General features: G+C 36.1%; 1 protein-coding gene across 1 annotated transcript in view; it reads left to right on the top strand.

Moving 5' to 3' along the window:
• The first annotated feature begins 5,436 nt into the window (after positions 1-5,436).
• LOC132557006 (regulator of G-protein signaling 22-like) overlaps positions 5,437-21,721 on the top strand; it is a 42,346-nt gene continuing 26,061 nt past the window's right edge. The window contains exon 1 of the mRNA XM_060221471.1: positions 5,437-5,478. Coding sequence (XP_060077454.1) covers positions 5,437-5,478 — 42 coding nt within the window. The remainder of the gene's footprint in view (positions 5,479-21,721) is intronic.

The raw sequence follows: 21,721 nt of genomic DNA, 5'->3' as shown, positions 1-21,721 counted from the left end.
GGAGAGTCAGCTGGAGGGAGGATTGAGGTTGGATGGATAAGACAATTGAGAAGGAAGGGAGAATTTTGGTCACTTGGATGAGGAGAGTGAGCTTGAGGGAGGATTTGGGTGAGATTGACAAGAAGAGAGTGCTGGAGGGAGGATTAGGATGAGGAGGAGAGTTAGCTGGAGCAAGGACTGGCTGGAGGTGGATAAGGGTGAACTGGATTGATGGTTGAGGTGAGGTGGACTAGTGGAGTGAGCTGGAGGGAGGAATAGGGTGAGATTGATAAGGGGAGGTGAACAAGAGGAATAGCTGGAGAGACATCTGGGATGAAGTGGACAAATGGAGCGAGCTGAAGGGAAAAATATAGTAAAATGGACAAGCAGAGAAACCTGAAGGAAAGACTGGAGTGAAGTAGGAGACAGATTGGGATGAGGAGAACAAAAGGAGACAGATTGGGATGAGGGGAACAAAAGGAGACAGATTGGGATGAGGGGAACAAAAGGAGACAGATTGGGATGAGGAGAACAAAAGGAGACAGATTGGGATGAGGGGAACAAAAGGAGACAGATTGGGATGAGGGGAACAAAAGGAGACAGATTGGATGAGGAGAACAAAAGGAGACAGATTGGGATGAGGGGAACAAAAGGAGACAGATTGGGATGAGGGGAACAAAAGGAGACAGATTGGGATGAGGGGAACAAAAGGAGACAGATTGGGATGAGGGGAACAAAAGGAGACAGATTGGGATGAGGGAAACAAAAGGAGACAGATTGGGATGAGGGGAACAAAAGGAGACAGATTGGGATGAGGGGAAGAAAAGGAGACAGATTGGGATGAGGAGAAGAAAAGGAGACAGATTGGGATGAGGAGAAGAAAAGGAGTGAGCTTGTGGAAGGGTTGAGGTGAGATAGGCAATGGAATGAGCTGGAGGAGGGTTGAGGTGAGATAGGCAATGGAATGAGCTTGTGGAAGGGTTGAGGTGAGATAGGCAATGGAATGAGCTTGTGGAAGGGTTGAGGTGAGATAGGCAATGGAATGACCTGAGGAGGGAAAATTGATTAAGGAGACAAGAGGGCATGGTAACAAAAAACCAATAAAAAGAAGATTAGTAAGAATCCAAAAGAGAGAGGGCAAAAAGGTAAATCAATGAGGGGAAAATAGAGAGGGTTTGAGGGTAGATATGTAAGGAGACAAGGGAAGAGGGCATGAGGATATATCTGTGAGGAGATATGGGGACAAGGCTATGAAGGTAGATATGCAACAATACAAGAGGGGGGAGGGGGGTTGTAAGGGCATGAGGATAGACCTTTGAGGAGATATGGGGACAAGGGCATGAAGGTAGATATGTGAGAATTAGGGGAGGGGGATGGAGGGCATGAGGATAGACCTGTGAGAAGAGACTGTGAAGGTAGCTTTTGAGAAGATTGATGGGGAAACAATGGACAGCTAGGACACAAGGGAAGATTAATGATTTTGGAGGACATACACTGAATAGTGATTTAAAATGGAAACATATAGCAGATACTGGGCAAGAAAAGATGTTTTATAGCTGAGGTTGGAACTAATGTTAAATCAGGACTAATTAATGAATAGCTTCCTTATTTGGTGGTCAGTCAGAAAGAATGGCTGGTGCCCTAGTAATCCTCCATGAGCAGGTGTTTGAAGGGTAATGTACATTGACAAAGACCTCATTGTCATTTCTCCAGGTTGGTGCACATTTAAAAGTCTTCCCAGTTTTAGTAAAAACTGCAAATATATGTGTATTTAGTCCTCATTATAACTTGAAATCAGCGATATAATTTCTCTGTAGAGAGATTTTTATATCATCAAATGTAGCCTCAGGGTTTCACTTACCTTGTATTATATATATTGTACACATATGGATCTTAAATGAGTTTTCATTTTATAGGAGACTTTATGAAACGAAGATTTGTCTTTTATTTTTGTGCTGTCTCATTATAAAGAGGTTGGACAATATACGGACGGAAACAACTAGTTGAAAATCTGTGCAAGTCAGTTTCATAATGAACTGAGTCCTTAATCTGAATTCATAGAATTTAGAAGATATGGCACATTGGAATACCTGGTTTCTATACAACAACTGAACCAGAAACCTGACATATTGGACAACAATTACAGTCCAACTCATTTTTCACCACCATTGATTTCCAATATAAGCTAGGTTTGATTTTAAAATTTGTAACACCACAAGGTGTATTTTGTGAGTTTTACTGTGTGCATGTCAGTTTTCAATAGCCTGTTCAGACGCTGTATTACAGCTATAGATCCAATATTTATACATTGTTGACGGTAATCACCAGGAATTCATCAAGTAAAAATTCAATATTAACAACAAAGACTGGCACAATGTGTACATAGTGTGGAGTACTTGATTACAACAGGTGCCAGGTACACCACCGTCACTTCTACCAATACTGAATCAAAATTGATACACAGAAACCAGGTGATGTATAGTCACAGTTTGAGTAGTGGAAGGGAGGTAACTCATGGAAAAACCATTTTACTGAGCACAGGCTACCAGTAATGTTAGGTAGGATGAGGAGTTCACTGTGTCCAATTTATGACAGGAAATTTATCTTCCTGAAAAAACTTGGTTGGAATTTTTTTATAAATTCTGGGGGGGAATAAATAAATAAATAATCGTCTTCTTTCTTTGATTTTTTTCTCAAATGTTTTTAGTATTTCATGCTTCGTTGATGAAAATGTACAGGTGCTGACTTCTTATACCCTTACATGTATCTAACCCCTATACAGTGGAATACCAGTAGAAAGTTCTAATAAGAAAACATTTCAGTGATTAAATTCACTATCATACTACCACACTAAAGTATTGTTTACAAAGATTGAAAAAAAGCTGAATTTTTTAAGTTCCATTTAAAAATTTAATACATCTTGCAGGAATCAAAAAAAAGTTAAGGATAATAAAAGAAAATAAATAGAATGACGACTATATGTTTGTTCTCTTGTATTGAAATTATTTTCAAATTTTATTTAACTATAAGTTTCACAGAAAGTACAGATAACTTCCACTACCAAAGTTGTATAGATCTTACCTGAAATCAAGAAACAAAGTAGACATATAGAATTAATACTTGGATATAAATACTTGTATTCTTATAGACTGAATTCATTTCGTAAACTTTTAACATTAGTGATATATATATAAGACATTATAGGTTCAATTCTTGTTTAGAGATATTTTTAATCCTGACTGTAATTGATCACCAGAAGTGATCCCAGTGGGGGATCTTATTGAATGGATCTGCAGGATGGATAGTAAGGGTGGATCTTGATGGATGGATCAATGTGATGGATAGTAAGGGTGGATCTTGATGGATGGATCAATGTGATGGATAGTAAGGGTGGATCTTGATGGATGGATCAATGTGCTGGATAGTAAGGGTGGATCTTGATGGATGGATCAATGTGCTGGATAGTAAGGGTGGATCTTGATGGATGGATCAATGTGCTGGATAGTAAGGGTGGATCTTGATGGATGGATCAATGTGCTGGATAGTAAGGGTGGATCTTGATGGATGGATCAATGTGCTGGATAGTAAGGATGGATCTTGATGGATGGATCCACATAATAAATTATAGGGAAAGACCTTATTGAATGGATCCACAGGATGGATACCTGTTGTGAATTTTGATAAATGGATTCACATGATGGAAATCTTTGATCGATCTTAATGAATGGATCCCAGTGGCAGATTTCAATTAATGGAGGTACATGAAAGATTTCTATGATGGATCCTGATAAATGGATCTGTAGATCTGTATGAAGAATTCCTGTGGTGGATCTTTGAGAATGGATCTACAGTAAGGATCCTTATTGTGGATCTTGATGAATGGATCCTGATGATGATGTTGGTAGATTGTAGTGATGGATTGGTGAGATGTCCGAGATAGATCCCAGTGATTCTTTTGATGGACAATTTCTTCTGCTGGTGGTATTGGACCACGGCGCTGGTGGTGTTGGACCACGGCGCTGGTGGTGTTGGACAACGGCACTGGTTGTGTTGGACCACGGCGCTGGTGGTGTTGGACCACGGCGCTGGTGGTGTTGAACAACGGCGCTGGTTGTGTTGGACCACGGCGTTGGTGGTGTTGAACGATGGCGCTGTTGGTGTTGAACAATGGCGCTGGTTGTGTTGGACCACGGCGTTGGTGGTGTTGAACGATGGCGCTGTTGGTGTTGGACCACGGCGTTGGTGGTGTTGGACCATGGCGCTGGTTAGATATACATGGTGTATTGTGGTAGGTCTTGGGATGTACAAGGATGTATTATAATGTTTGTATAGCCTTGTGGTAGGTCTTGGGATATACAAGGATGTATTATAATGTTTGTATAGCCTTGTGGTAGGTCTGGAGATGTACATATCTACTATTTCAGTTGTCGACCACTATTTGATATAATCTATTACATCTTTAATGACTATTAATTGTGTAAGGTAACAATTCTGCGACTGATATCGCTAAGTTCATGGTTACAGTATCAAAGAATAAATCATAGTAATGTGTTTTGAGATAGTAGTTAGTTCTGGACGAGCAAACATCTTGTTCATAAACATTCAGAGACTTGATTTCCTCGTTAGATATGTCACTAGACGTAGTTAATGACTTTGCTATTCCTCAGGATATGCTTATTTTTAATCAATACATGATCATACAGGTTAACACAGATTTTATGAGTGACTTTGTGAATTTGTTCCATTCAAATGTATGATATATTAAACACGTCTTTTTGATATTAAGGAGATAAATTTGTTAAGGTAGCATATAGCCTTAATTGAAAATCTTCTCTTTCATAATTGATTAATGTGTTCCTATATGTTTTGATAAAAGAATGTGCATTAGAAGAATGTTTTCTCACACCAAGGTCCATAGTATCTTTAAGCTGAAGCATTGTAGTTTGTTGTAGTATCCACAAACTTCAAAACACAGAGTACATAAAGTTAGGAAAATGTCATTCATGTCAACAGTTACAGAATGATTGGACTCGATTTAATCTCTTATAATTTGATATTTCATTGATGGTGGACTTTATCAATTATACGGTCTGCTGATCAGCCAATACACACATTGTAATACTGGCCTCGATTTGTAAGGCCGCAATCAATGGGCAACAATGTCGGAGACGTAGGTAATGAGATGGGCACAATGAGGTGACAGATATAGTGTTAGGTATGCCTCACCAACACACAACACAATGACTACTAATTGAGACCCTATAATATTTAACAACACTTTATGTTAGAAGTCTGATTGGTTACTAGTATGAGTGTTTGTCCGGAGGAATGGTTCATAAATATGAGGAGGGAATTGCTCTTGATGATTGGCTATGAAGGGAAAGTAATATGTGTATTGATGTAAAAGAAACAGAAAATGTTGAGATCTGACTAAAGAATGGATTAAATGTGTGAAATATGGAAAGTAAATTACACACAGTTACTAAAGATCGCAAGCCGGTACGTATAATCCAGTACAGGGTTTATCAATGTGTTCAGATTGTGAAGAAAACATTTCTTTTAATTTTGTTGGTAGGTTTTGGATATGAGTGTGGTATACAGACTTGTAACGCCAAGCTGGATTTTCAGATTTTTATTATAAAAATATGTGGAGAAAATGTTTTATTTATTTGTCCATATCTCCTGTTCTAAGGCATAATGATTCACTTTCAATAACAAGATTGTGTGTTTGAATATGTCTATAGAGATGACTGGGTGTCAAATACAGTCTCTCATGCTGTATACAGAGTTATTGCCCTTTGCATGCAGCCTCCCATTAACTGACTTGGAGGACTATATATTAGTTTGCTCTCCTGATAATTGGGACCATCATGCATCACCATAATCAGTGGAATGTCTCAATTGACCTCTAACTGGTAAACGTTGCATGTATACATGTACCCTAAATAAAATCATTTTGACCTTGAGAAGATAAATTTAAGGTAGTGTATAATCTTAATTTTTTCATAATTGATTAACATGTTTTGATGTGAGAAAGTATGTTGATAAATTGTTTTCTTACATCAAAGTCTGTAGGATCTTTAAACCTTTACAGGTAAGTCACTGATGGTATATAGGAATACCCCCTCTGTGTAGGTGTGCACATGCATATGTTCCTCCGTTAAAAACTACATCACTGTTCTACAATCACTTCTTGTACAAGTGGGACTTCCAACCTTGTGCAGTCAAAAACTAGGTAATGTCGCTGATACTATAGATAGAAATCAACAGAAATTTACATGTCACCGCTGTACAAGCTGCATTTCTAAACTGATTGGTATGAAACTCCACATACATTATCACAAACATCACTTATACCAGTTTTGCAGTCAAATACTAGGTCATTGTTGCTATTAATAGAAACTAAAAAAATGTTCACATCATTACTCTAAAGGCTTCATTGCTTCTCTGATTCATACCAAACTTCACACAGGTGTTCACAAAGATCGCCTTTTGTATAAGTTCAAGTTTTGACCTTTCGATGGTTAAAAAACTAGGTCAACTTTAACTATAAATAGAAACTGGCTGAACTTTGATGTCACCGCTTTACAGGCTGCAATTTGACTACCAGGTGACTTCAATTGTGACATTAATAAAACAACAAATGTATTGTCATCCATAAAAAAACACTTATTAGCAGCATATGAATTCACCTACCCATCATTTTGGTAATTAATTAGACCATGTCTACACCAGAGACATTAACATCAACATATTTAGCACTATCTTCCTGTATTACACAGTTCACACTACTGCTTATATATCATTTAAATTAAAGGTACACAGTATTACTTATCTATAGTAACCATAACCTATATTCACACTACTGTTTATATATCATTTAAATTAAAGGTACACAGTACTACTTATTTATAGTAACCATAACCTATATTCACACTGCTGTTTATATATCATTTGAATTAAAGGTACACAGTATTACTTATTTATAGTAACCATAACCTATATTCACACTGCTGTTTATATATCATTTGAATTAAAGGAACACAGTATTACTTATCTATAGTAACCATAACCTATATTCACACTGCTGTTTATATATCATTTGAATTAAAGGAACACAGTATTACTTATCTATAGTAACCATAACCTATATTCACACTGCTGTTTATATATCATTTAAATTAAAGGTACACAGTACTACTTATTTATAGTAACCATAACCTATATTCACACTGCTGTTTATATATCATTTGAATTAAAGGTACACAGTATCACTTATTTATAGTAACCATAACCTATATTCACACTGCTGTTTATATATCATTTGAATTAAAGGAACACAGTATTACTTATCTATAGTAACCATAACCTATATTCACACTGCTGTTTATATATCATTTAAATTAAAGGTACACAGTACTACTTATTTATAGTAACCATAACCTATATTCACACTGCTGTTTATATATCATTTGAATTAAAGGTTCACAGTATCACTTATTTATAGTAACCATAACCTATATTCACACTGCTGTTTATATATCATTTGAATTAAAGGAACACAGTATCACTTATTTATAGTAACCATAACCTATATTCACACTGCTGTTTATATATCATTTGAATTAAAGGTACACAGTATCACTTATTTATAGTAACCATAACCTATATTCACACTGCTGTTTATATATCATTTGAATTAAAGGTACACAGTATCACTTATTTATAGTAACCATAACCTATATTCACACTGCTGTTTATACATCATTTAAATTAAAGGTACACAGTACTACTTATTTATAGTAACCATAACCTATATTCACACTGCTGTTTATATATCATTTGAATTAAAGGTACACAGTATCACTTATTTATAGTAACCATAACCTATATTCACACTGCTGTTTATATATCATTTGAATTAAAGGAACACAGTATCACTTATTTATAGTAACCATAACCTATATTCACACTGCTGTTTATATATTATTTGAATTAAAGGAACACAGTATTACTTATCTATAGTAACCATAACCTGTATTCACACTGCAGAAGGTACAAATGTAAACTCTTAGAAGACGTGATGTTTGTAAACATTTGACAGCACAAATGTAATGCCTTGTTTACAATTTACAATTCTAAGATATCTGAAGACAGGCAAGTAGAAACATTTAGTTATCAAAATGTTACACATTAGGGATAGTAATGATTGTAACTGTCGGTGACTCTCATTTCTAACTTGGTTTGTTATATAACATAATAATATACATTTTTATTTATTTTACAACAATTACGAAACAAGTTATTTCAACTTATACTACTCTTGTTCGCCCGGATGAAAGCACATGAGGGGTTTTATTGCGAGAGTGAACTACCTGGTATCCATTCCGGCTATTGAACCCCTGATTACTAGGTGAAAGGCTACTGCACGACCACTGCGCCACTTCCACCAAAATTTCAGTCCCCTTATCATGAACTAGAGATTAAATCTTCATTTTAATTTTTATTCAGTATTATTCATTTAAGTTATACATATGTAACATATAGAATTGTCATACTGTTCGGGGAATAAACATGTTTAAAATTGTTTCAGTGTGTGACATACAGTGTAATGTGCTAAATTGATAGTAAAATGACACTTGTAGATTACAGTTTGATATCAGAATGCAAATGATGTAATACAGTCATCTCATTAAGGATTTGGTCACAGAGTGGACAAGTTCTTCAGATCTACCTGTTTAACTATGTCAGGTGAAGAAATCTTGCTTATTTTACATTTTTGATAATAATTGGACACCTCTTTACATTCAATTTTTGTCTCTTTAACATGTTAACATGTAAAAATCCTTTGCATCCTAAGTTGCATATGAAATTCATGACATACTCCTCTAGTATTGTGTGAAAACCTACCAGAACGTTAAAAATGTAAGTCTCAATGCAATATTAATGGTAATAAGACATGGATATGTTTTGATATCACACTTTTTTTCCCAGCATGGGACATAACATGATACATACGAACACTGGTATTGTAAATCATAAATTTAATAAAGTAAATGTTAATTATTTCCACACAATCCTATCTCTCCTCTATCCAAGCAGAGACTTTTTATATTGCAATAACTAATGTCTAAAAACATGTTTATTTGAGTCATATCTTATGAAATGCATTTTAAACTATATTCTTAACAAACACAGGATAATTATGGAGTCTAGTGTGTAGAGTATTATGTGATAAGGTAGTTATTACAGAAATTCTTATTTCAACCTCTTAAGGAATGTCAGTAAAGCTCAAAAGACATATCACTAGAAGTTCTTAAAACTGTCTTATAAATGTTCAAAGAGAAGATCATTTTACATTTTTTCCGGGGAATTGGAGAGTGCATGTATCATGTTTCAAGTAAAACAGAAAGAGTGACATGTTTCTGCCCACACCAAGGAAATCTAAATGACTGATAATTTCCAGTCCACATGACCCCCCCCCACCTCCCTCCCCCCCACCCCCCATTTTCAAGCTTCAGGGAAATTCCCTGTAGGTGATAATACTTAAGGAAAAGTATGGTATGTGTGTAAAGGCTTAAAACCTGTTACAACTGTAACAATATCACGGTACTTAGGTTTGATGATATAAGGTATGAAAGTGTTCGTGTATATCATCAATTAGGATTTATTTCCTGTAGACAAACTTCAACTTGTAAATACTGGTTGTAATTACCGTAATGTTAAACAAATCAAAGATTTAATGGTCAATTAAGCTGTAAACTACTAAGGGAGGTAACTCTGACTTGTTTCATAGTAATGAAATTTTAAAAAATCCATGCAGACTACAAACAGGTTATGTGTGTTTGTTAGTAATTCATTTTTTTTTAAAAAAGATTTTCGGAAATCGTCATTAGACAATTATAAAAATAGACCAGAGTAATTACTTTCTGATATCACAAAATAAATTAAAACAACCTGAATTAAAGATTTAAAAAATTAACAATTATTAAGTTACAATAAAAAAAGTGTAAATAGTAACTAAATACAGAATAGTTACAGGAGTGTATAGAATGTTATAGGATTATACTACAGCTGTAGCCGTTCAGTCTACTTTCTCTTGTCCCTTACCTTCTCTATATACACACCTGGTAACACTACTGCGGATCAGTTTTACTCGTTAACACCTGAAATCCAGGTATTAATATATATATGTATACATATGGGCCGATCACCCTTCATCGAGTCTTGTGGTATAAATATGCAGGGAATTAATCTCTCTAAGGCTTTTCTTGTCCACATCAAAAAGTTCTTTTCAACGACCTTTTCACGCCTTTACAACTTACCTTATTGGTAATTTAAATACTGTAGATATAAGGGTTTTTTTGAAAAGGAAGAATTTCATGTAATGCATTTGAATCAATTAGGTAGGTTTTGCTATTTAAAAGGAAACTTCTAAGTTACAGTCTGTTACAAAGATCTTTATATTTTCCGAAAGCTTTGTCAGTTTGCATGACTTAAAATTTTTCTTTTTTATTGTCAAAGTGAACGCATTAGATAGATGATATGATACAATTCGTTTGTAATTAAGCTAACAAATTTTAATGAGAATGCATATAATTTATGAAAAAAGTTCTGGCAAAACATGTTTTTTTAAAGTTGGTTAAACTATATCCAACCATACATATCCAGTAAGTAGCAAAATACCCTGTAAATATTTGTCATGTATCTACAGCTTAATCATGTTGTGGGGAAAAATGTGTCCTTTTGTCATTTATTTTCTTCTGCAGATTTGAAAAAATATTATTTTGAAATTTAAGAGTTATGTTAGAGAAAAACTTAATCAAATTTGATTGATTTCTTAATATGAGGTTTAAAAATTAATAGAGATTGAAAAGTTTATTAAAATTGAAATCAAGCTGACTTGTTATTGACATACTGTAAGCAGGATACACCTATATAGATATGTACATACCAGGCAGAAACATTTGTACACCTATAAACCTATAATGTGCCACAACAGTCCACTGGCACACTAATCTGGCTATTATAATTTAGAAAGGGCGATATTAGCTTTAATTGTTTATAATGCGAGTCTGTGCAGAGTTTGTGGACTAGTAACTGTCATGATCCCGGAGAGTGTATGGGTCATTGCTTCCTAACAGCCTCCATTTCATAGTGACGTCTTCAACAGTCGGTGGCCTTGTCTGTCAATATCATCAATACCATTTTGGTTAAAGTGCTAGCTGGCTTACGCCCTTGTGTTGACAAAGAAAAGTGTGTGTATGGCTAATGGTATGTCCTCTAGCAACGCTGTTATCACTGTCCGGACTTACCTGTCAGAAACCCACCTGTAACAAGACTGTTTACCACCGGGATCAGTCGGAGTTCCACAGGTCAAAATGTGACAATCTAGAATCTGATTGGAATTTTCTGAAGGAAAAAAATTCACATTACTATGGATTTACGCAATGTTGATGGACAGTGAATGGTTTTGTCTTTACCGCAGTGACAGGGTGAATTGATAATGGAGGCTCATATCGTTTTAGCATTTAAGACTTTGGTAAGTCAGAAATGACTGTTTGGAGTTTTATATTTTGCAATCTATTTCTACTGCTATGTAAATACATTGTGACATTTCTTCAGTGTGTAAACATGTCACATTCATTTGAACTTTATAGTGATTGAAGAAAATTGTCCTGTGTTTTATAGAACGTTTTAGAAACAGTTCTCTTCAACTCCCTGGAGAAATATTAGACGAGTTTTGTGAGTACAGATATGTCTGTGTTTACTTTTAGTCTGTTTGATCAGAGGACAAGATTTTTACAGTAACTTATTGTATTTTGTTGAGGTAGTTCCAAATGAACGTGTTATATTTTATTTTACACATAGTAAGAACCAGGGCATATATTGCATGTATACAGAATTCTTAAGTATGTAATCATTTGGTGAGATTAGACTATGGCATAGATTAAAAGAGCTATCACCGAGATTTAGGTTTAAAAAGATTGAGACAGGAGATAAACATTGGTTTTAAGATAGTGAATTTCTGGTATAATCTACATGTACGCTGAAGGAAAAGGGTTAACTTGCAGTATCTGACAGGGGAATCTCTTGAATGGGTTGTCAGGGGGTATTTCTGGAGTGTTGGACAAGGGAATCTCTTGAATGGGTTGTCAGGGGGTATTTATGGAGTGTTGGACAGGGGAATCTCTTGAATGGGTTGTCAGGGGGTATTTCTGGAATGTTGGACAGGGGAATCTCTTGAATGAGTTGTCAGGGGGTATTTCTGGAGTGTTGGACAGGGGAATCTTTTGAATGGGTTGTCAGGGGGTATTTCTGTAGTGTTGGACAGGGGAATCTCTTGAATGAGTTGTCAGGGGGTATTTATGGAGTGTTGGACAGGGGAATCTCTTGAATGAGTTGTCAGGGGGTATTTATGGAGTGTTGGACAGGGGAATCTCTTGAATGAGTTGTCAGGGGGTATTTATGGAGTGTTGGACAGGGGAATCTCTTGAATGGGTTGTCAGGGGGTATTTCTGGAATGTTGGACAGGGGAATCTCTTGAATGAGTTGTCAGGGGGTATTTCTGGAATGTTGGACAGGGGAATCTCTTGAATGGGTTGTCAGGGGGTATTTATGGAATGTTGGACAGGGGAATCTGAATGAGTTGTCAGGGGGTATTTATGGAGTGTTGGACAGGGGAATCTCTTGAATGGGTTGTCAGGGGGTATTTCTGGAATGTTGGACAGGGCAATCTCTTGAATTAGTTGTCAGGGGGTATTTATGGAGTGTTGGACAGGGGAATCTCTTGAATGGGTTGTCAGGGGGTATTTCTGGAATGTTGGACAGGGGAATCTCTTGAATGGGTTGTCAGGGGATATTTATGGAGTGTTGGACAGGGGAATCTCTTGATTGAGTTGTCAGGGGGTATTTATGGAGTGTTGGACAGGGGAATCTCTTGAATGGGTTGTCAGGGGGTATTTCTGGAATGTTGGACAGGGAATCTCTTGAATGAGTTGTCAGGGGGTATTTCTGGAATGTTGGACAGGGGAATCTCTTGAATGGGTTGTCAGGGGGTATTTCTGGAATGTTGGACAGGGGAATCTCTTGAATGGGTTGTCAGGGGGTATTTATGGAATGTTGGACAGGGGAATCTCTTGAATGGGTTGTCATATTTATGGAGTGTTGGACAGGGGAATCTCTTGAATGGGTTGTCAGGGGGTATTTCTGGAGTGTTGGACAGGGGAATCTCTTGAATGGGTTGTCAGGGGGTATTTCTGGACTGTTGGACAGGGGAATCTCTTGAATGAGTTGTCAGGGGGTATTTATGGAGTGTTGGACAGGGGAATCTCTTGAATGGGTTGTCAGGGGGTATTTCTGGAATGTTGGACAGGGGAATCTCTTGAATGAGTTGTCAGGGGGTATTTATGGAGTGTTGGACAGGGGAATCTCTTGAATGGGTTGTCAGGGGGTATTTCTGGAATGTTGGACAGGGGAATCTCTTGAATGAGTTGTCAGGGGGTATTTATGGAGTGTTGGACAGGGGAATCTCTTGAATGAGTTGTCAGGGGGTATTTCTGGAATGTTGAACAGGGGAATATATTGAATGGGTTGTCAGGGGGTATTTCTGGAATGTTGGACAGGGGAATCTCTCTTTGTCAATTTATGGAATGTTGTCTCTTGAGAGTTGTCAAGGGTTATTTCTGGAGTGTTGGACAGGGGAATCTCTTGAATGGGTTGTCAGGGGGTATTTATGGAATGTTGGACAGGGGAATCTCTTGAATGAGTTGTCAAGGGTTATTTCTGGAGTGTTGGACAGGGGAATCTCTTGAATGGGTTGTCAGGGGGTATTTCTGGAGTGTTGGACAGGGGAATCTCTTGAATGAGTTGTCAGGGGGTATTTCTGGAGTGTTGGACAGGGGAATCTCTTGAATGGGTTGTCAGGGGGTATTTATGGAATGTTGGACAGGGGAATCTCTTGAATGAGTTGTCAGGGGGTATTTATGGAGTGTTGGACAGGGGAATCTCTTGAATGAGTTGTCAGGGGGTATTTATGGAGTGTTGGACAGGGGAATCTCTTGAATGAGTTGTCAGGGGGTATTTATGGAGTGTTGGACAGGGGAATCTCTTGAATGGGTTGTCAGGGGGTATTTCTGGAATGTTGGACAGGGGAATCTCTTGAATGAGTTGTCAGGGGGTATTTCTGGAATGTTGGACAGGGGAATCTCTTGAATGGGTTGTCAGGGGGTATTTCTGGAATGTTGGACAGGGGAATCTCTTGAATGGGTTGTCAGGGGGTATTTATGGAATGTTGGACAGGGGAATCTCTTGAATGAGTTGTCAAGGGTTATTTCTGGAGTGTTGGACAGGGGAATCTCTTGAATGGGTTGTCAGGGGGTATTTATGGAATGTTGGACAGGGGAATCTCTTGAATGAGTTGTCAAGGGTTATTTCTGGAGTGTTGGACAGGGGAATCTCTTGAATGGGTTGTCAGGGGGTATTTATGGAGTGTTGGACAGGGGAATCTCTTGAATGGGTTGTCAGGGGGTATTTCTGGAATGTTGGACAGGGGAATCTCTTGAATGAGTTGTCAGGGGGTATTTCTGGAGTGTTGGACAGGGGAATCTCTTGAATGGGTTGTCAGGGGGTATTTCTGTAGTGTTGGACAGGGGAATCTCTTGAATGAGTTGTCAGGGGGTATTTATGGAGTGTTGGACAGGGGAATCTCTTGAATGAGTTGTCAGGGGGTATTTATGGAGTGTTGGACAGGGGAATCTCTTGAATGGGTTGTCAGGGGGTATTTCTGGAATGTTGGACAGGGCAATCTCTTGAATGAGTTGTCAGGGGGTATTTATGGAGTGTTGGACAGGGGAATCTCTTGAATGGGTTGTCAGGGGGTATTTCTGGAATGTTGGACAGGGGAATCTCTTGAATGAGTTGTCAGGGGGTATTTATGGAGTGTTGGACAGGGCAATCTCTTGAATGGGTTTTCAGGGGGTATTTATGGAGTGTTGGACAGGGGAATCTCTTGAATGGGTTGTCAGGGGGTATTTCTGGAATGTTGGACAGTGGAATCTCTTGAATGAGTTGTCAGGGGGTATTTATGGAGTGTTGGACAGGGGAATCTCTTGAATGAGTTGTCAGGGGGTATTTCTGGAATGTTTAACCAGGGAATCTCAGGGGGTATTCCTGGAGTATGTTGATTGGGGAATTTCTTAAATGGATTGTCATGTGGGTACTCCTGGATTATATTAACAGGGGGATATATTGGATGGGCTGTCAGGGGGTATTCCTGGAGTATGTTGATAGAGGGAATGGGAATAGAGCTGGAAATGGATGTGTAAGGACAACTAATACACAGTTGTCTCATTACTTCACAAATTAAACTTTTGCATTAATTCACATCAATGTACTGGTAAATAGTGAAAATATCATTCTTCTGGCTAAACATTATATTGACCAAGGGTATTCCTGATGATTGTTGATTTTGGTATCTCTCGAGTATCTCAGGGAATGTTCACCTGGGGTATTCCTGAAGATTGTTGATTTTGGTATCTCTCAAGTATCTCAGGGAATGTTCACCTGGGGTATTCCTGGGTATGCAGGAACAAGGTATTTTTGTGGAGTATTTTGTTTAAGTTATTTCCTAGAGTAGGGGGTACTCCTTGTATACTCAGGGGTTACTCTTGGAATGGGTCTTATTGAGAATGGTGTTGTGTTTGCTGTAGGATTAGGTAGCTCTGTCAGTGAAGTGGTTGTCCATAATTTAACTGAGTTGAATTTACACATCATGCTTTCCTCAAGTGCTCTGTAGTATGTCCTAGCACAAAGTCTACACCGTTGGCCATGTTAGCTTGAAAACAAATAGAGAATCATGTCTGGTATCAGAAAAGACTTCATTTAACCATACAGAAATTTGGATTCTTCATCTGATATTCATCAGTTAAAACAACATCGAAAATGTTAAAAAATGTAAAATAGGTTTTGTTAAGGTGAAAGTATTGAGAATGATGAGGTCCTGAAATTGTAGGATAGAATATGCAGGAGGATGCCGTTTGTGTTTGATTCAGTCATGTTACACCAGTTTCCTCAAAACAGTAGGACAAAATGTAGCCCTCATTCACTCTAATCATGACAGTTAGTCAAATTAGATACTATGAATAACTGAGATTTTCATGTATGTAAATGCAGTCATTATGTGTTTTTTTATTTTCGTTTTTCTAGCTTATAGACATATATCACAGAGATTGTACAGTAAGACATACTTGCCTTGTAAGTCATGGACAGGGCTGTGAGTTTCCCCACTGAACTTAAAGAGAAGTGTCTTACTTGACAACAGCAAAGGTCATAATTCTGAAACTTGTATTTCTGTTGCACATTGACCTTTATACAGACCTCCAACAAAGCAAACAAGAGTTATTGCCCTTTTAATATAATCATCCCGATGGTATATTAGCTTTGAAATAACTGGTTTTGAAATGATATTGTTACATATATCTGAAACCTAGAAGGTGATAAAAGGGAATGATTCTTCCATCTTCCCTCTGTCATTTTGTTTCTGGAAATTCTGAAATTTAGAATTTTACAGAGATGATTTTGAGAGCTCCACATGATCATGGTATGATGATTTACCGTTACGTGTTGAAAGAACTATACTGCATTGTGACGCAACAGTTTTAACCTAGTGAAGAGATCATTTTACTTAACATGGGTGGGGTTTGAATACAGGTTCAACACGTTTGTGTAATCCATTGTCAAAACCTTACCCTTACTATATCACATTTCATTTATACATTTTTATGTGAATTTTGAAGCATTAAAAGAAAAACAAAGAATCCTTATTTGAGAACCTAATTTTTGTCCAAGCAGTGTTCAGTTTCAGCAAGTTTTATTGTATATATTATATACTATAAGTCAATAATTCCTTACCTCTGCCAAGTGGATTTCAATATTCCTCAATATAACAACACAAAAGGTCATGGTCCCTTCTCTTAATGTCATATAATTAACAAATATCTCATAGACAGCTCGGTGATACAGGAAAATTTACCTCAATGTCATATAATTAACAAATATGTCACAGACAGCTCGGTGATACAGGAAAATTTACCTCAATGTCATATAATATACAAATATGTCACAGACAGCTCGGTGATACAGGAAAATTTACCTCAATGTCATATAGTTAACAAATATCTCATAGACAGCTCGGTGATACAGGAAAATTTACCTCCATGTCATATAATATACAAATGTCTCATAGACAGCTCGGTGATACAGGAAAATTGACCTCAATGTCATATAATTAACAAATATGTCATAGACAGCTCGGTGATACAGGAAAATTTACCTCAATGTCATATAATTAACAAATATCTCATAGATAGCTCGGTGATACAGGAAAATTTACCTCAATGTCATATAATTAACAAATATCTCATAGACAGCTCGGTGATACAGGAAAATTTACCTCAATGTCATATAATTAACAAATATCTCATAGACAGCTCGGTGATACAGGAAAATTTACCTCAATGTCATATAATTAACAAATATCTCATAGACAGCTCGGTGATACAGGAAAATTGACCTCAATGTCATATAGTTAACAAATATCTCATAGACAGCTCGGTGATACAGGAAAATTTACCTTAATGTCATATAGTTAACAAATATGTCATGGACAGCTCGGTGATACAGGAAAATTTACCTCAATGTCATATAATATACAAATATCTCATAGACAGCTCGGTGATACAGGAAAATTTACCTCAATGTCATATAGTTAACAAATATCTCATAGACAGCTCGGTGATACAGGAAAATTTACCTCCATGTCATATAATATACAAATGTCTCATAGACAGCTCGGTGATACAGGAAAATTTACCTCAATGTCATATAGTTAACAAATATCTCATAGACAGCTCGGTGATACAGGAAAATTTACCTCCATGTCATATAATATACAAATGTCTCATAGACAGCTCGGTGATACAGGAAAATTGACCTCAATGTCATATAATTAACAAATATGTCATAGACAGCTCGGTGATACAGGAAAATTTACCTCAATGTCATATAATTAACAAATATCTCATAGATAGCTCTGTGATACAGGAAAATTTACCTCAATGTCATATAATTAACAAATATGTCATAGACAGCTCGGTGATACAGGAAAATTGACCTCAATGTCATATAATTACCAAATATGTCATAGACAGCTCGGTGATACAGGAAAATTGACCTCAATGTCATATAATTAACAAATATGTCATAGACAGCTCGGTGATACAGGAAAATTGACCTCAATGTCATATAATTAACAAATATCTCATAGACAGCTCGGTGATACAGGAAAATTGACCTCAATGTCATATAATTAACAAATATGTCATAGACAGCTCGGTGATACAGGAAAATTTACCTCAATGTCATATAATTAACAAATATGTCATAGACAGCTCGGTGATACAGGAAAATTGACCTCAATGTCATATAATTAACAAATATGTCATAGACAGCTCGGTGATACAGGAAAATTGACCTCAATGTCATATAATTAACAAATATGTCATAGACAGCTCGGTCATACAGGAAAATATCATGTACTTTAAGTCACAATGTGGCTGTATATTTTATAAGAGAACTAGGAATGTAAAAGGCATGCAGATTGAATTTTATATCTAACTTCATGGTTAGTCTCCTAAATAGATGTAAAAAGACAAAGAGTGTTATCTATAAATAACTGACCATTCAGACAGTTTTGGCTTCAGAAATGTACACATTTAACAAGTTCAAAGTTCAACATATGTAAAACACGTTTTACCACATACGTTATTAAAACATTTGGTATAATAAACATTTCATCTAAAAACGTGACCATGTGTTATAGCATATGGTGAACAGAAATTGGGCCGATATTTCCTATTATGGTTGTTGACAGTGGACTTGTAAGATCACATGTTACAAAGGATATTGATCACCTTTACGTGCTGTTGGAAAGGACATTTTACGACATTTCCTTACTGATTTTATCTAAAGAAACTTATAGACATTATGGACTTTTGTCAGTTGCAGAGAGCCCCAATATGACATGAAATCTAGTCTGATTTGTAGGGATATTGGCTTCTGTTGCCTGAGATTCTGTTACTGTCTCCCATTTATGGAATCTGAATGGACTAACCTTTTTATAATCGGCAATAAGCCCATGCTGGCTGGGTGATAAGACCACCCACATACATTTGTTGGATGAAACATTTTCATTGTCCTGTAATAAGCCCACCCCTTCACTTTGAATTAAAATAAATGTCTTTGTCCTCTGGGCTTAATAAGAGGAATATTGTAATTATTCATAAATAGGTCAGTCTAAGGCACTGAAACTAATGCTTGTGATAAAGTCTCATTTTCTCTAAATGTGAAGTACAGAAAAAGGTGAACTTTGACACATATCAGCCTGTCCAACAGCTCTCATAAAATCTGCCCTGTTATCTCGTGGGGATAATGCATTTTACGATAAGCTAAAACTTTAAATCTCCGATATTGTGTTCTTAATATACTAGATATATAGATTGCCTTCCACCGAACAATTATATAGGTCAGAGAAATGACAATGTTTGCATTGTCTTTTTTGTGTTCAAATAACTGTCACAGACGGTTCAGGTGTGGAACAATATCGGGTTTGTCTGTACTGACAGTTCAACGCCTTCTGTTTAATTATATACTTTTCTGGCAGGGATGGCTATTAGTGTGAAAATTAAAGTTAACCCTGTGTGTTAAATACAACAATAGGTTATTTTATAGATATAGGTCTCATTGAAACAGAATCTTCTATGTTCAAGTTCATTTATAGAGAGAAGACTTGATGTTAGAAAATTGATTATTTTGTGATTTGCTGCAAAATTAGAACTTGATAAAATTAGGGCGTAAATGATTAATCAGTGACCACATTTATCAAGTTTAATTGTCAGGAAAAAAATTGCAACACCTCATTTTTCCTGCTCTATATATAGTTTACAAGGGAAATGATATCGCAGTGTGCCAAGCTGTAATATATTGATTGTAGGCTTATATAAATAACGATCTTTCATTTGATATGAAGTGAGAATACAGGATTCTAGCTGTGAAACAGACAGTAATGTTTGATGTGTTATAATGTTTAAGTTTTTAAAGCATTCCAAGTTGCACCAAAACAAGGATTTTTTTAACCACGAAAGAAAATTTTAATCATTCGATGGGAAGAAAATTTGTCTTAGCTGAAACTTTCACTAACGGAGCTTTGGACTTCAATAATTTTTTTTAGAAACTTTTCACCTGTTGGAATGTTTTGGTTTTTTTTCCCATTTTAATTTGAAATATTCCCTACACACCAACCCATTAAACAATGAGAGATTCTGATATGCAAGGTTGTGCCAACATTTGTGTACGACAATTGTGTACATCATATATACACATGTAATCTTGTAGACGACTGGTATCTACCATATCGTAACACAGTCATGGCACTCGAGACTCGATTACAATCAGCTTTGTGACTTCCCGTTATAGATATCATTTTTATTCAGTCTTTTGAATGATCTTATAAAGTCTAATTATGGATCAAATCATTTAAATTAAAACTTTTGTGATTTTCTAAAAGATTTGATAAGAATTATTGAAGAGATATATTGTAGAGTTTCTGTTGTTTCGAACTACAAGCTTTGATAATTTGGGTACGTGTACACATGTTTTCTGATTCTTGTATACAACAGTGTTTATGTTGAATGGGTTTAAAGTTACTCGTATAACATTGAGTTGTACAGTTAAGTTTGAGGTTGTTTGGTGTACATGTTTGTAACTCAGGGTATTTTATACCCAATGTAAACCAGATATGCTTGGAACCAGAAAATTTATACACTGTCCAGTTTATAAAATTATTTGGTTGCCAATATTTTGAAAAAGCACTACGATGAGAAAATGAAAAAAAAACGGTTAATTTTGTTTTTTCTATAAAATGTTAATCAGTTATGTTCATAAATAAAAAGGAAAAAAAGTATAATTATATAAAAAAAATTTCTTTGTTTACAATTTTGAAATAGATTTTAATCAAATAGGACATAATAGATAAAATTTTGTCAAGACACAGCAAAGTTTGATTTATGTTCAGCGAATCATTTGTCCTGAATACCAATCAAGCAGGAATAGATGTGATGGGAACCGATTATACAAGATTCTGAAATAACAAGTCAGGTTCCATTGTAACTAATGATGATGTATACTCATATTAAATCAAAAGTGAGTCACCTGCTAACTTGCTGTTTTTCTATGGTGTTTAAATAAGTTGGCGTAACATGTTTTGTACATTTCTTTAAAGATAAATAAAGTTTACATTTTCTTTTAGAATATGAATGTAGAAGAACGGTTCCAATAACATACTGGCCCAATAGGTAGTTTTTGATATTAAGAAGATTTTGATAAGAAAACAATACGAGTATATATTAAGGTATGACTATCTCATGGTTTTTGAGAATGCAACTTTTATATAGATCTGTTTTCTGGTCACAAAAACTAGGAATTCTGATCGATGCTGAACAACATTGTCTACTGTCACGGTATCTGGTATTTACAAGGTCATAAGTTCAAACATCAAGGTTATTCTGGCTTGTTAATACCTTAATCTTATAAAAGCTAGTGACTTTGTGACCTACAGTTATCTAACAATCAAATATAACATGTGAGTTTAAAGGTTATAAAAGAATGTACCAAAATAATACCTGTA

Source organism: Ylistrum balloti, unplaced genomic scaffold (assembly GCF_031769215.1).
Source record: "Ylistrum balloti isolate Yb309-2 unplaced genomic scaffold, AGI_CSIRO_Ybal_v1 Utg370612, whole genome shotgun sequence".
NCBI classification, from domain to species: domain Eukaryota; kingdom Metazoa; phylum Mollusca; class Bivalvia; order Pectinida; family Pectinidae; genus Ylistrum; species Ylistrum balloti.
This window is presented reverse-complemented; position numbering and strand designations above follow the sequence as displayed.